A 15,513-nucleotide genomic window follows, 5' to 3' on the forward strand; every position below is an offset into this window, starting at 1 on the left:
TATGTTGACCAATTGGAGTTAATAGTGTGGCCAAAACTTTATTTTTTTCAAAAAATTATTTGCAAAATTTCTTCTCCATAAGATGAAAGTGATTTCTGAGTGATCACTTAAGAAGTATGAAGGATATTGTCACTAAAAATTAAGAATATAATAGGATGGCCTTATATTTTAATCAGATAAATACTCCTTATTTATTGAATCAAAGTTATATTGGCAGACTTAGAAGCAGTTTGGGCCACAGTGGCCATTCTCTTTGCAATATGAATAACATCTGGTGAACTTCATAATGTAAAAATGGTTCTTTGGAAAATGATTATACTAATTCCGTCTTTCTCTTTGTCTGTCTAGTGAGAACTCAACAGAGGCAATAGCAGTAGATTCTAACAATCAGTCGAAGTCCCCGCTGGAGAAGTTTATGGTCAAACTGTGCACTCATCATCAGAAGCAGTTCATTCGTGTTCTGAACGACCTATACACTGAATCTCAGCCAGGCACCGAGGGCTTGCAGCCTTCTTATTCTGGAGCAATGGATGTGTCTACTTGCAGTGCTGGCTGTGCTCAGCTAGGCACCAAGCATAAGGAAAAGGATGCTCTGTGTCTCGATATGAAGTCTCCTACTTCTGTAGATTTGTTCCTAGACTCGTCAGGCTCTCACAGCCCTCCACACTTGACAGAACAGACCCTAAAGGAGCCTCCTCCTGAGACAAACACTGTAGATGGAAGAGAGAATGCCTTGACTGTTGTCCAGAAAGATTCCTCTGAACTTCCAACCACTAAACCTAATTCTGGCAGTTCAATAGATAGTTCCTCTCTGGGATACCTCACTGCATCTAATTCTTCCTCATTAAACTTCCACCACATCTCTAAAAGCTTGGAGGAGCAAACCACTGGACAGGAGCGAGACACAAATATGAAAATATGTGAGGATGGTAAAGACCATATGCAGAGCTCAGCTTTAGTAGAAAGTCTAATTGCAGTAAAAGTGGCAGCTGAGAATAATGAGGAGGGCAATAGCTGTATTGTTTCTCAGAGAAATTCATTCAAAGCTTTATCAGAAGAAGCTTGGGACTCAGGGTTTATGGGGAGCTCACCTAGAACTGCTGACAAAGAGAATGCTTTACAGTGTAGTTCAAAAACACCTTTGCACCAGGATTTAGAGGCAAATGAACAAGATGCAAGGCCAAAGCAAGAGAACCATCTTCACTCATTAGGAAGAAATAAAGTGGGTTACCATTTACATCCCAGTGATAAGGGCCAGTTTGATCATTCCAAAGATGTGTGGTTAGGCCCCAGCCCCATGCCAGCTGTACACAAAGCATCTCATGGACACTCAAGAAACAAGACAATAACAACCTCCATTAAGACAGCTCGGAAAAGTAAAAGGGCATCGGGGTTAAGGATAAATGATTATGATAACCAGTGTGATGTTGTTTATATCAGTCAACCCATAACAGAATGCCACTTTGAGAATCAGAGATCAATATTATCTTCTCGGAAAACAGCCAGAAAGAGTACTCGAGGATACTTTTTCAATGGCGATTGTTGTGAGCTGCCAACTGTACGCACACTGGCCAGAAATTTACACTCCCAGGAAAAAACGAGCTGCTCAGTGCTGGCATCAGAGGCAGTGGTTGCTCCCAAGCAAGTCCTTACAATGTCAGCCCCTAGACACACAGTAGATGTGCAGCTTCCCAGAGAAGATAACCCTGAGGAACCTAGTAAGGAAATAACCTCCCTTAAGGAAGGAGGTGGAGATGTTTCATCTGAAAAAGACTCTCAAGAGCCTGAGATTTGCCCCATGATAAATAAACCAAATCCAAGCAGCTCCCCTAAGTCAAAAGAAATGACAGCCTCCAGCCTGGTGAGGCCTCTTCCTGCTCACCTCCCTGGAGAGGGCATGCCAGAAGGCAGCTCCATGGTATCAGCTCCCACAGCAAATGGGATGTCTTCTGCTGAACGAGACCAACAACCAGTCGCACTGCTGGATACAGAGGAAATGAGTGTATCCCAAGACTGTCACCCAGTTCCCTCTACCGAAAGCATTTCTGGGGGAAGCAGTGAAGATGTCATTTCTAGGCCCCATTCTCCTCCTGAAACAGTCAATAGGGAAGAAAGTCCTCTGTGCTCAAAAATTCAAAATCCCCCAATGGACCTGGAACCCCCCACAAGTCTGGGACAGCCTGAGGACAACCAAAGCATCAGTACTGAGGCTGAGACTGGAGACACACAAGAGATAGATACCAACCCACTCTTGATGGAAAGCAGCACTTTTATTAATGAAAACCCCAGTAAAATTGAGGAGAGTGAGGCAGCAGGTGGTACAGGAAAATTAGAGGGAGAGGACAGTGATGTAAAGTGCTCTTTAGAAAAAGATTTTTGTGATCCAAACATCGACTCATCCGAAGAGAATTTGGACAAGAAGAAAAAAGGTAAAAAGTTCCCTGAGGCCTCTGATAGGTGCCTAAGAAGTCAACTCTCAGATTCTTCCTCTGCTGATAGGTGCCTAAGAAATCAAAATTCAGATTCTTCCTCTGTTTGTCCTGAAATCAAAGTTTCTAAAAATCCTGGTGCAAAACGTTCTAAAAAAGAAGGGTACTCTGGTAGGACAACACCTGAGGACTTTTCCACTGACAATTTCCATACAAAAGCTCTGGAGGACACTGAAAACCTAAATGTTGATGAACACCCCTCTGACAAGGATGCTGAGCTGGAGGGCAAAGGAGGTGGGATCATCACCAGGCAGACTTTTAAAAACATGCTGGCAAAAGAAGTCAAGAGAGAAGAAGGAGAGATTATTCCCAGCAGTGATCCCATAACCACAGTTTGCCAGCTGCTGCCTGGAGAGAAACTGGAAATCTATGTTCAGTCTAAGATAGGTGAGAAAAATGCTCATGTTTCCTCCGAAAGTATTCCTTGTAAGAGAGACCCAGAAGAATCAAAAGAAAAGCCAGGACATACTCCTGCACAGGATGCAGAGGAGGTGGTAGATGAGGTTGCTAGTGAAAATGCTCAGCATGAAGGTGATGGTGATGACACTCCATCGAACTCAGCTGGGTTGTCAAGTAGTGGGAGTGGTGATGCCGCTGGGCCACCAAAATTGGCATCAAGGCCGAAGAGATTGACCTCTTCCTTCTATAACCTAAGACATGCTCATGGTCCGGACTCCTTGGATACTACGAAAGTGACTTCAGAAAAAGAAGCCACACAGGTCAACCCAATGCCAAAGGAAAATGAAGCTTCAGAGAGTGGGGATGCCTTAGATGAGGATGATGCAGACACAGTGGTAGATGAACAGCCGAAGTTTGTGGAATGGTGTGCTGAGGAGGAGAACCAGGAGCTTATCGCCAGCTTTAACGCCCAGTACGTGAAAGTTCAGAAGGGCTGGATCCAATTGGAAAAAGAAGTACAGCCAACACCAAGAGCAAGGAACAAGTCAGATAAACTGAAGGAGATTTGGAAAAGCAAGAAAAGGTCACGGAAATGCAGGGGTTCGTTGGAGGTTCAAAAGTTTTCTCCTGTTCAGATGCTGTTTATGACAAACTTTAAATTATCTAATGTTTGTAAATGGTTCTTAGAGACTACTGAAACCCGGTCTCTGGTAATTGTGAAGAAGCTCAACACTCGTCTTCCAGGAGACATCCCCCCTGTCAAGCATCCTCTTCAGAAGTACTCTCCTTCCAGCCTGTATCCCAGTTCACTACAGGCTGAACGCTTAAAAAAGCACTTAAAGAAATTTCCTGGAGCTACTCCTGCTAGGAATAATTGGAAAACACAGAAGCTCTGGGCTAAATTTCGAGAGAATCCCGACCAAGTGGAGCCAGAGGATGGCAGTGATGTCAGCCTCAGCCCTAATTCTGAAGACAGCATAGAAGAAGTCAAGGAAGACAGAAATAGCCATCCTCCCACAAGCCTGCCTATGCCAGCTAGTACCCGGATCCTGAGGAAATACTCCAACATCCGAGGAAAGCTCAGAGCCCAGCAACGTTCGATCAGGAATGAGAAAACAGAAAGCCCACTTGGTCTGGCTGTGGAAAGTAAGCAGAGTCGTAAGAGTGTATGCATCAACCCTCTGATGTCCCCCAAGCTTGCCCTGCAAGTGGATGCAGATGGGTTTCCTGTTAAGTCCAAGAGTGCTGAAGGGATGAAGGGAAGGAAAGGGAAGCAGACATCTGAAATGTTGCCTAAAGCAGAAGTTCAGAATAAACGTAAGAGAACAGAAGGCAGCAGCACTCAGGACAGCAAGGACAAGGGACCGGCAATGAAAGCCAGCAAAGAAAAGCATGTTGATGGATCCACCAAAACCCCTTCTGCCAAGAAGCCAGCTGCAAGGGACAAAATCAGTCAACTGCCCAAAAAGATGTCTTTGAAAGAGAATAAAGTGAAGATCCCTAAAAAATCCCCTGGGAAGAGCTACCCTCCCTCCAGGAAAGAAAAAGAGAATACAAACAAAAGACCTACCACCCAGCCCACCACCTTAGAAACACTGACGAAACCCACCAAGCAAAAGGGGGCAGGTGAATCTTCTTCAAGGCCCCAGAAAGCCACGAACAGGAAGCAGAGCAGTGGAAAGACTCGGGCCAGATCCTTGACGAAAAACCCAGAGAACAGTACGGCTCAGAGAAAGCGAAAGCCGAAGGCCAAGCCGGACTCTTCCCACAGCAAACGGAGGCGGCTGGATGCAAAGTGATTGAGGGGGTGGAAGCCAAGAGTAAAACTATTCTAGAGAAGTAACCTTTTATTTTGCATTAACTAAATCTGCTTTTATAAGCTTATCAAGCCTTTCAAATCCACCATTAATGAAGAACACCACAATTTGAGATGACAGAAAATGTGTCTTGGAGAAGGGAACTTGCCCAGTCCTTCTCTGAGGCTAAGGGAAGTTATATATTATATTCTGGTTGTTCCTTGGGTTTTAAACTAGGAACCAAGCAGTTTTTGTTTTTAAAAGTACAGTGCCTTATTTATCCTTTTTGTTTTTAAATTTACAAAAGCTAAAAAGCTGATCTATGTGATTAAAGGCTTGTATTTTATACTTGATGCACAAGCACTTGTACTGTAGCCGAGAAGACCACCATCATGCACATAAAAGGAGCTTTTCAGCAGCCACCCTGCAGCATCTGTCCATGGACAGATGCCCCTCTTTGCAAACCCCAGCAGTGAACTTCCCTCTCTGTCATGTTTGTTTGTTTAAATGATATTTGAAAGCTAAACCAAATCATTTTTACGGTATGTGGTGAATGCAGAGGACTTATAATTATTATAAAAGATTAATATTTCTGTTACTCCCATTTTAAAAAATTATGTTGTGTTGGCCACCTTTGATCTTTGGTCATTTGAGAATGACCAACTCTAAATTATGTGCCCATAGGACAAATGGTTTCACAAGTGTCAGTTTTGGTTTATGACCTCTAAAGATTACTTGCACCCCGAAACTGTATTACTAATTCTTACCATCCTCTTCATTATTGGCCTTGCAAGCTTGCTAGCACTCTTAACAAGGTTTTTATCCTACTTTGGGGGGAAAAACCCTAGACTTTTTTTTTTTTTTTTCATCTTGTAACTGTAATTTTATGATTAGGATGAGAGTGATTGTTCTTGTTTTCTTTCTTACCCACCATACTTCTATATTCAAAGAAAGCCAAAATGTTATTTCCAGTAACAGAAAAGTTTGAGTGTGTCTATGCACGTGCATTTGGGTACCTTTGCATGTGGTTATCGGTTTTACAGTAAAACTTTTTCTTCCCCATTCAGTGTGCCAGGATGTCCGTGAGCTGGCACAGGCCACATGGTTTGAAAGTAGTCCAGTGTCTCTATGAGCATCTCCAATACCTCTTTGGCACCAGACTCAGAAAGGTCTAAACAGCACAGAGTTATGTAAAGGTCAAAACAACCTTGCAGTTGAAGGAAGCAGCTCCGACATTTCATAGTGGACCCCCATTTCCCCTACACCCAGAGCTGATGTTCAGCTGGTATGTTCCCATGTGAATGTACTTGTTTGGAGTGGGTATACATTCAGATTGATTAGAGCCATCCTAGTAGTTAAATTCTGCCTGTGTCATATCAGGCTCTCTTCCATGGCTCAGAAGTGAGAACTGCAGTATTCGTAAGTGATGTTGTTTGCCTTTCCCAGGTGAAGCCTGAGATGGGCGCGTTGGCTTTAACTCAGTGCCTGTGATGTTGCTCCATTATAACAGTGTGTACTTGACATTTCTATTGGGCTGCTCTACAAAAAAGGCTGGGTTGTTAAAGCCCCAGCCAGCTTCTTTAACATGTTCTGTTACCAAAATAGGCTTGTATGGACAGTTGCTGCCCTGTCCTTTTTATTAAAAAATTTTCTGTTTAGCTTGTTTCAGATCTCTTTAGATAAACCCAGGTGGACTTTTTTTTCATGCAAATTGTGAAAACAGGCCTTCTGCCCATTCTGTTAAAAGTTTGTTGTATATAATGAAAACTTCTGATGATTGGATAGGACTGGAAAAAAGCATTTGATTTGTGAGAAATTGAGAATTGTGTTGAGTTTGACACATAGTGAAGCTTATTGTCTTCAGTGAAGCCCTGATTTTTCTTTAATGTCTCCTCCATCCCGTGAGTCTTCTTCTTTTTAATATCTTCCTTTGACTTTGATCATTTAAGAGCTACCTATATTAATGAAACTGCTGAGTGTGTTTGTTGGCAACCCTTTCTCAGCATTAAGTTGCACAGAAGCATTAATATGTTTTGAGTAGGTTCATTTAATATTAAAAAAATGATTTTAAGATTTAAAAAAAACTTCATATAGTTGTCACTGGATATTGTTTTTGTGGTGACTTAACAGCTGATGTTTGCCAATGTCAGGTGTGCTGATTCCTGTACATAAGAGGTGCCTCTTTGGCTGCATATAGACTACCTTATAGGTGCTTGGATTAGGTTAGGGAGAGGTGGGAAGTGGGTGGAACTTTTCCAGTTCCAAGTTTATAATTCATTCCATTATTTTTCTAAGTTCTTTTTTATTTTTAAAGGCTCACTTCAAGATAATAGCCTTACCTCCCATTCTAGGCTACATTTGAGAAAAGGTCTCAATGTGTATGTATTTATTTTATATACCTAAAAATGCAATAGATCATCTTTAAAATCAGCTTACACTTTATAGTAGTGACTACATTTAAATATACTGAGATTCTACATAATTAGAACACAAAATATTTATTGAATCTCATTTTTGCTGGTTTAGCTAATTTTGCTAATAGAAAAAAGAAAACAAAAACAACTTGAGGCCAATTCTGAAAGGCCCTTTTACACCTACAGCAGATGCTGACAAAGCTGTCTCCCAGACACCTCCAAGCTCAGGCTTGGTACTGATCCAAGTCTCCCCCTTGTTTGCCCACCCTTGCAAAGACCTTGCTTCCTACAACCATTTTCAAGTATGACTTGCCATCAGATGCAAAGGCAATCTATCCCACATTGCAGATTGCAGATCTGAAAGGAATTCTGCTCCTGGGCCTACACTCAGTGAAATGACTATCCTAATGTTAGAGCTGAAGTTCATGACCAGAGAATACTGGTACTCCCTCTGAGTTTCTGAAAGAGCTGGAAGATGCCTGGGAAGCAATCAGTGAAGGTCTACCATAGCTCCCCCAGAGTTTGGGAAGACAACACGGAGACTGCCCCCTCTGTTAGGGTCCAGAGCCTCATCCCTAGCACTTCCTCAGACATGCAGCCATTATGCAGTGCAGCAGGAAGGCCACGGACCTTTGTTCTCCTAAGGCTTCCTAAATAGGAATGTTATTCACGTCTGTTAGTCAGCAGTTGCTAGCCCCTTGGGTTCCTTATTAAAGACTTCTACACAGCCTTATATAAAACCATAATCAGGCTGTAAGTTTCATGCCTCACTGTTCCTATAACAGTACGGATAGAAGAGGTGCACGTAGTCATCCCTTTACATATGTGGTGCTTTCTACTGGGATCCTCTATCCATCACAAACTGCACAGGTGAATTTCTCACTGTTCAGAGGGGTCATCAGTAAAAGGCATCACTTCAAGACAGTTACTTTGAACTGAGGTTTGGCCTTTTTTCTGCCTCATAATGGATTCTGTCATGAGGGCAGAATCTGTCACTCTCATTTATGGGCAGCATTCCTATTAATTAGTAGACCTAAGAACCAAATAGGAAAAGACAAAATGCTATGTGATGTGAGCTGGAGATGCTGTAGTGTTACCATCAGCAAGTCTGCTGTCTTGTCACAACACCTGGGACTGGGCTGGAATATCCCAAGCTACTGGCCAGTAGCCCAGAAAGCCACACCTACTCCTGGTTTTAGTTCAGCCAGTGTAGGCTGTGTTTTGGCTTACAGATGATCTGTATCAAGGGTCTGCAAACTGTGGGCTGGTTGCTTTTTTTTATAAATAAAGTTTTATTGGAACATAGCCACTCCCATTTGCTTACATATTGTCTATGGCTGCTTTTGCATTGCAAAGGCAGAGTTGAGTAGTTACAACAGAGACCGTATGGCCCACAACCCCTAAAATGTTTACTGTGTAGACCTTAAAAAAAGTTTGCCTTCTCTGCTTGAGAAAATAATCCTTTTTTCAGGAACAAATCTTCCCTGATTTTTCTTCTCCTTTCTTCTGCCTCTTTTCCTGTCTTCCTTTTTCCTTCCTCTTCCTCCTTATCTCAATTTTGTTCTTTCTTTTACATTTATTTCTTCTTGCTACAAAGGGTTAGTTGTTGTACTGAGATAGTACATGAACTACCATCCCCTTAAACTTGAGCTACCTTAGCATTCCATATTCCTTAAAATCACCTATTACAGCAGCCAAGATGAGGCCCCCTTATCACATAGAGCCAGGACCTGTGAGCACATAGGTGTTCTGAGTTCTAAAAATTATGTGGCCAGCTCCTCCATGTCACTCACATAGTTTTTAGTCACAGAACTGACTCTGGCTTCACTTCTTTATTACTAAAGTAAGCCAAGATTTTGTTTCTCTTACATTAGGTAAGACTACTGCAGTCCTCTGAAAGTCACGCTTAGATCTGGAAAAAGTCTTCACAGAGTAGAAACGGTAATTACACATCCAAAGCATTGTTTATTCTTATATAATATGTTTGGCCAGCTTTTAGGAAAATAAAAATATTGGCATTGATACCTGTTCAGTCACAAACTTTCAAAATAATTTTTTTAAAGATAAGCTAGCAAATTAAAAATAGAGGCTTTTCAAGTGCTTTAGAAGATAATGATTTTTTTTTAAAAATTGGAACATATTATAACCTGAGTGTGATGAGAAGTTATGGATTACATCTTTAGGTCAAATCGAGTCAATTTGCAGGATGTTAGTCTTTCTCCTCCCCAAAAAACTCAAGGATAAGTTTCTATGCTGTTTTTCAAAATGAAGTTGAGTGTCATGTCAGTGAAAATATTTTTGTCAGTGGCCCCAAAGCAATGATTGTTTCAGTTATTTTGAAACAATTACCATTTTGGGTTCTTAGCTGTCACTTTTATGTCGTATTGTAGCTTGATATCTGCTGAAATACTGGAAATTTTTTTTAAGTATGAAATTATGTCTATGTATATCACGTCGGCAAGGTAGTCTTCATATCCTGGTAGTAAGTACTCTTCTCCATGCTTGCTCCAAAATCCTTTTCAGGGAAAAAGTAAAAATAAAAAGATTATTATATTGAAAACAAGCAGAATTATGGGAAGCCTTCTGAGACAGCCTTCAATATAATTCATCCCTTGAAACATTAGAACAGAGTCCTGTATTCTGCAGTTAATGGATCAGAAGACTTGAGGGTCTGACTTCTTTCCTTTAGAGATAATCCCACTCAGGCAGAAACCTAGAGCTCTCTGAGGCTTCTACAAGTTCAGGGCTTTGGTGTGCTGTGCTGTCCTGGGGCCCCAGGATCCTCCTGGAATACTTTGTGGAGGGTACTTTGCTCACACTTTTGCCCTTGGAATTAAACCAAAGCTCTGGTCAGTTCCTAACATTATCTCTTCTCTGTCTGAGCTTCCTTTTCCCGGAGCCTCAGTGGTTTATGGTCAGTGCTGAGGAAACATCCTTTGCTTCATCCCTCAAAGGGGCAGTTGTGCAGTATGCTGGCCTGATGAGCAGAGACAGAAGCTTTCTCACCTAATCGGGACCATCCCATTTAACACAGCATGCTCAGTATGCACACCACGTGAAAGTATACACTGCCCGTTAAAAAAAAAAAGAACCAGGTGCTTATGGTATTATAATATGCCAGGTGTTGGACGAATGAATTTTACCTTCTTTTGAAGAACTATGTAAAAAAAAATAAACTATATATGGCCCACACAGTCTAAAATATTTATTACCTGACCCTTTACAGAAAAGGTTTACGGATCCTTACAACAGTCATTCAAGATCAAATTGTGTAGACAGTTAGGCACAGACTTTTTGTTCACTAGTCCAGCACTGTAACAATACTTTAAGGTTTTAGGGTATCTTGCCAGTTCATCTCAGTTTACAGCTGCTGTTGCACATTATTCCTGAGTAATGCTTGTATATTAAAAAAAAAAAAAAAAAAAAAAAAAAAAACCTTTGCTGATTGAATATTTGTTGATGCATTGTGGACATATTATCATAACTACTAGGGTATGTCGTTAAAACTAAAAGTACAGTCATCTTCATTTATATGACTCAGAGTGAACTTGATTCTAGTCTGACATTCCACTACAGCAGTGCTCAACAAACGATTTACTAGTGAACTTAAAGCCTAGAATACTGCCTCTCCCTGAAAGCACAGGGCTTGTTAGTTTTACCCTGAGAGCCCTCCATTTCTCTTTTGTATCTAGTTATTTGCAAGTTTATCACTCTCCAAGCTTTGGTCATTACTTGTGAACATAAATGCTGTTTGAACCTCAAATGCAGGCCACATGTTCCCTTTGAAATACCAGCATGTTGATGGCACCTTGTGGGCACACCAGCAGCTTTAGTCAGAACAAGTTCAGGGCTCTCTGGCCTGGCCAGTGAAGCCCAACCTGGTCAGGCCTGCTTCACCCCCTCATTGTGAGGAGCCGTCCTCAGTACCCTGCCCCTCCTCTTCCCTCTTCTGCTTATGCCACCAGCCCCCTTCCAGACAGTCTCCCACCTCCCAAGTGCTTCACTGAACAGATGTATGTCACATTAGAAGCATTTTTCTCTTCATAACTCTTTTTCTTCTTCCAGTATTTAGCTGTTGGGTCCAAATGCTATTCAATTTATCAACTTTTTTCACCCTAGTTGTTTTCTATGATCTACACCTCATGTTATCTTGTAGCTAAAGCTGTCATATTTGGGACCTAGTTTGTGGGAAAGATGCTATACAAACAAGGTTTGCATAATTTTGTATATTTATACCACAGGTAGGGATTTTTTTAGAGCCACTATAGCTTAACGTTATTCATTTCATTAGTGGTTTCTGCATTCTAAATAGTTCTAGGAAATTGTGTTAGTGACTGTGGTTTCAAATACATATATAATACATATTTATACACACCACTGTGGAATTTATTTCACTGTGTAAATAGTGATATTTTCCTGTTCAAATGCTTCTATAGAAAGTATTTATTTTAACAACAACAACAAAAAAAAAACCTGTCAAAAGGGCTTTCCAAAAAAGTGTTCTTTCTAGCCATCAATACTCCCCAACTACCATGCTCAGCCACTGAACCCCAAACAACACAGTGAAGGCAGAAAGATGTGGCCTTGAAACCCTTGCTGTGTGTGGGAAGACTCAACGTGAGTCCATCTTCCCACTGTCACCCTTCCCAGAACAACGTGGGGCTCCCATGGCAGTATGGCTGTTGCAGGCATGGCATGAGGGCTTGCCTCAAGCAGCCCGCTTCTTGCATACACAGTTGGTACATTCAACAGCCTGTGTGGGGAAATGAGCCTTAGTCGTAGCCCCAAGGAAATCCAAACCCGTACCTGTGGGATATGGAGAAACCACTGGTTGCCTAAAGAAAGTGTTAAGGTGTATTTTTAGTCTCTCCTTCGTGTTTGTGAAAGGCACCTATTCACACTCTCATGAACCATGGGAGGTAAGCATGTTACCTTCTGCACCTTGATAATACTCCACTCACGAGCACCTTGGCTCTCCTCTCCCTTCTCCTCCCTCTCCCTGTCTCAGCAAGCATCTGTGCAGATAATGGGCCAGTCCCACCTGTGACCTATGGTTACAGAATGAGACCATCTGTTCTAAGATGTGTTCAGCTTTACTTCTCAGGAGTCTTGGTCTGCAATTCAGAGAACCCCTAGATGTAATGGAACCAGTGCTTTGTGATCATGTTTCTCTTCCCTGTGCCCCATTCCCAGGCACCCCTGTCTGAGTCATGATTCTCAGTCTGCCCGGCTGGCTGGACTGAGAACTGCAGCTGCAGGACTGCAGGGAGCTTTGGGACTAGGCACATGGATTTTTGTCATCCATTTGAACCATTATTTCCTTATGGCCTCCCTTTGTCTTTTCTGAACAAATGAGGAGGACACTTGAACAGTAATGCTGGAGAATGTTTTTCTAAGATACTATTTGTAAGCAAATCCAATTTAAGATGAAATGTGAATGGGTAACTAGGTGCAGGTGCCAGGGAATTTAGCACTGAACTAGACAGTCAAAACTTTTTTAACCTTTGCAGGAAGAAATAAACTTTGCTCTCATCTAAATGTTCACAAGAAATAATGTTGTAAATAGTTTTCTAAAAATATTTATTACATGTGCTGTATACAGATTCATGTTCCAAGTGATGTTGGTTTGCATTGTAGTATGGTAGAAGAATATATTTTGAGCAGTGGACTTTCATAACACAGTTCACACATGGAGAAAGAACAAAAACCAGCAGGTTGAGAGCTGTTTGGGGCATCTGATCTGCATTGTTACATCAGCTGCAAGCTTTAACTGCCCCCTTTTCTCATCTGGTTATGTTATATATAATATATATACAGATGTGTGATAAACTGGTGAGTGGTCAGTACCCAGATCTGCAGAGCAGATTTCCAGGTGTTCTTTCTGATGTGTTGCCCCAAAGCAATAAGATCCTAGGTAATAACATTTATTCTGGGGTCCACCTTGGCTCCTGTCTCAGAGGATAGGGTGAGGGTAGAACAGCTCTTGCTGAGACCTCTTGCCTTTGCTGGAGGGGTCGCTGTACTTGAATTTTTGCGTCTGTTTGTCTGCACGCTCCTTCACATCATAACTCACAATGGATGAGAAATCTGCCAGCACCAGACACATCAAAATTGTGCATATTCATTGAAAAATTAGCTATTTTTTAATGAATTTGGGGGTTTCCAGAATCTAGTTGAGGCAAAGCTCATTTGGCCATAGAGTAAATGTAAGAACTTTTTACATTAGAAATTTAAGCGGCCAATTAAATATCCTTTAGCCATATCTTACCTACCTTTAAAAGCTAGCCCATTTCCTATAAACCTCCTCTGTGCCTGGGCTTGAGATGTCTAAAGCCCCCTTTGTGTCTGGAGTTAAACCATTTAGGTCAGTATAACGAAGGCAGTCATTCCTCCATTTCTCCTAGCGTGTCCAGTTCAACAGGTTTCTAAAGCTGTTTAGCAGCCTCTCCTTGTGACCGTCCTAAACTTTGTGAAAAATAAATACCCCACACCCAGATAACCATTAATAGAATTAATGTAGTTTTTTAGGCTTTTGGAATATGTCTTCTCTTTTGTATTTATGATGGTGTTTGGAATTTTTCACTAGTGCTTTTTTAGATTGAAGTGGGTGCATTAGAATAAAACTTTCCGTTGCTGAGCCTGAAAACAAGCAAGAGGAAAGAAATTGACCTATATTGTGTCATTGGGGAGGTGACTACTTGTGGGGGTGGGGGGATGGGGGGAAGGGGCATTGTAGATTATGTGGGGGTAAAATAGAATTCTGGCCTGAGGCTCCCCAAGTCTTATTACCTTGTAATGAAAGTCCCCGTATTAGCCTCACTTAATCTCAATAGAAGCCTGCTGTTTACCCTCAGGGAACAAGTAGTTTTCAAAATTGAGCTCCTCCAAGGTCATTGGCCAATGCCTGTGCACAAGCATTGGTCATCTTTATGAACTCATGGCATTATTTTCCCATATGCATTATGATATTAAGAAATTCAACCCTAACCTGTATGAAAAGCACAGCCCAGGGTCCTAATTTAGGCTGGAGTTAATGCCTTTGAGGGGCCAGGGCGTCATAGGAGGCCCATGCAATTTAACTGAAGCTCAGGTGCCATGTTGGATTTTTATTTTTAGGCCACGACCCTTCAGAATGAGTTTAGAGCAGGGGCTGCTGATCCGGCTGTGGATTCAGGGAGCTCTAAAATGAATCTCTACCGTTCCTTTAAAGGTCTTTCTGATTCCTCCCAGTGTTGTCATTGCCGAGGTCAATCTCGTAGTTGTTCAGATGTGCTCCTTTTTGCTGTCTTGTGAGTCTTAGCCAGTGATCCAGATGCCCAAGGACAGGGCCTCCAGAAGGCCTAGCCCCTTCCTGGTACCAAGTGTGTGCTCCTGGCCTGTGTGAAGGTGATCTTTCCAAAAGCAGTTAAATGAGGAATTCTGCAAATGGTAACCTGGAAGGTCAGTGTATATCTCTTGGGCCTGGATTTCCACTATGTTAGTGAGTGTAGGAAAATACTGTGTCTTTAATGGATGAAAATTCAATGTATGCTGTGAATTTGTTGGTTTGAAACATTGAAAATTTTTCATTAGACAATGTTTACATACCTCACCTGAAGAACCTTTGAGAGTGTATATATGAAATTAAAAAATATATTAAGTTGCTTTAAAACAATATGTATAGCTATAAAAGTTGAAGTTATTTTAACTTTGAATATGTACCATGTCTCTTAAATATTGAAATCTTGTAGACTTTTTGTGCTTCTGCGTTTACTTTCCCATTAGGCCATGTAGGAAACTGTGTTCTTGTTATTGGTAAAGGGGCCCTTGCTGAAATCCAAGCGTGGAAGTATTTCCTGTGTTGTTTCAGATTTTCTTGTTTGGTTTTGAGGGATGGGGTATGGAAGCTAGAGAATGTGTGGGAGGGATTTCTCTAACATTGACATCTATTCCATGAGCTTTTTCAAGGCGCTTATTTTATTGCAGCGTATTAAACTTCTTTGATATTAAAGTGTGTTTGTGTAGTCACTGGAGAGGGTACAGAATGCAATGAAGCCAGGCATTCAACTCAAAGTCTGTGGCAGAATTGATAAGTTACCAGAAGGAACCAAAAAACAATACTTCTGTCTCAACCACCATGTTGGGGCTTAAAGAAACAGTTGTTTGCTAATCTGAGTCATAAATCATTTTGTGAGTTATGAGAAAACACCACCACAATGAATCCTTGGGATTCCCATGGTAGGGTTGGAAAAGTGCCAGGGTTTCATCCTGAGATGGAAAGAGAGGAATGGAGTTAAGCTCCTGACCTCAGGCAAGCCACTGGTAAATGTGCATGGCCACCAGGCCAGGGCTGCCCCGGCTCGCCACCAGGCCAGGGCTGCCCCGGCTCTCTAGAGTACTGCCTGTTGGAGTACGGCAAGAAGAGCCCTTCCACTT

The 15,513-nt window shown here is 41.7% G+C and overlaps 1 protein-coding gene across 8 annotated transcripts in view; it reads left to right on the top strand.

Moving 5' to 3' along the window:
* LCOR (ligand dependent nuclear receptor corepressor) overlaps positions 1-6,905 on the top strand; it is a 147,246-nt gene extending 140,341 nt beyond the window's left edge. For all 8 annotated transcript variants that reach the window (XM_063101802.1, XM_063101806.1, XM_063101804.1 and 5 more), the window contains one exon: positions 349-6,905. In XM_063101802.1, coding sequence (XP_062957872.1) covers positions 349-4,687 — 4,339 coding nt within the window. In that variant the 3' untranslated portion in view covers positions 4,688-6,905. The remainder of the gene's footprint in view (positions 1-348) is intronic.
* Positions 6,906-15,513: the final 8,608 nt, after the last annotated feature.

The sequence above is a fragment of the Cynocephalus volans genome, chromosome 7 (assembly GCF_027409185.1).
Source record: "Cynocephalus volans isolate mCynVol1 chromosome 7, mCynVol1.pri, whole genome shotgun sequence".
Classification (NCBI taxonomy): Eukaryota; Metazoa; Chordata; class Mammalia; order Dermoptera; family Cynocephalidae; genus Cynocephalus; species Cynocephalus volans.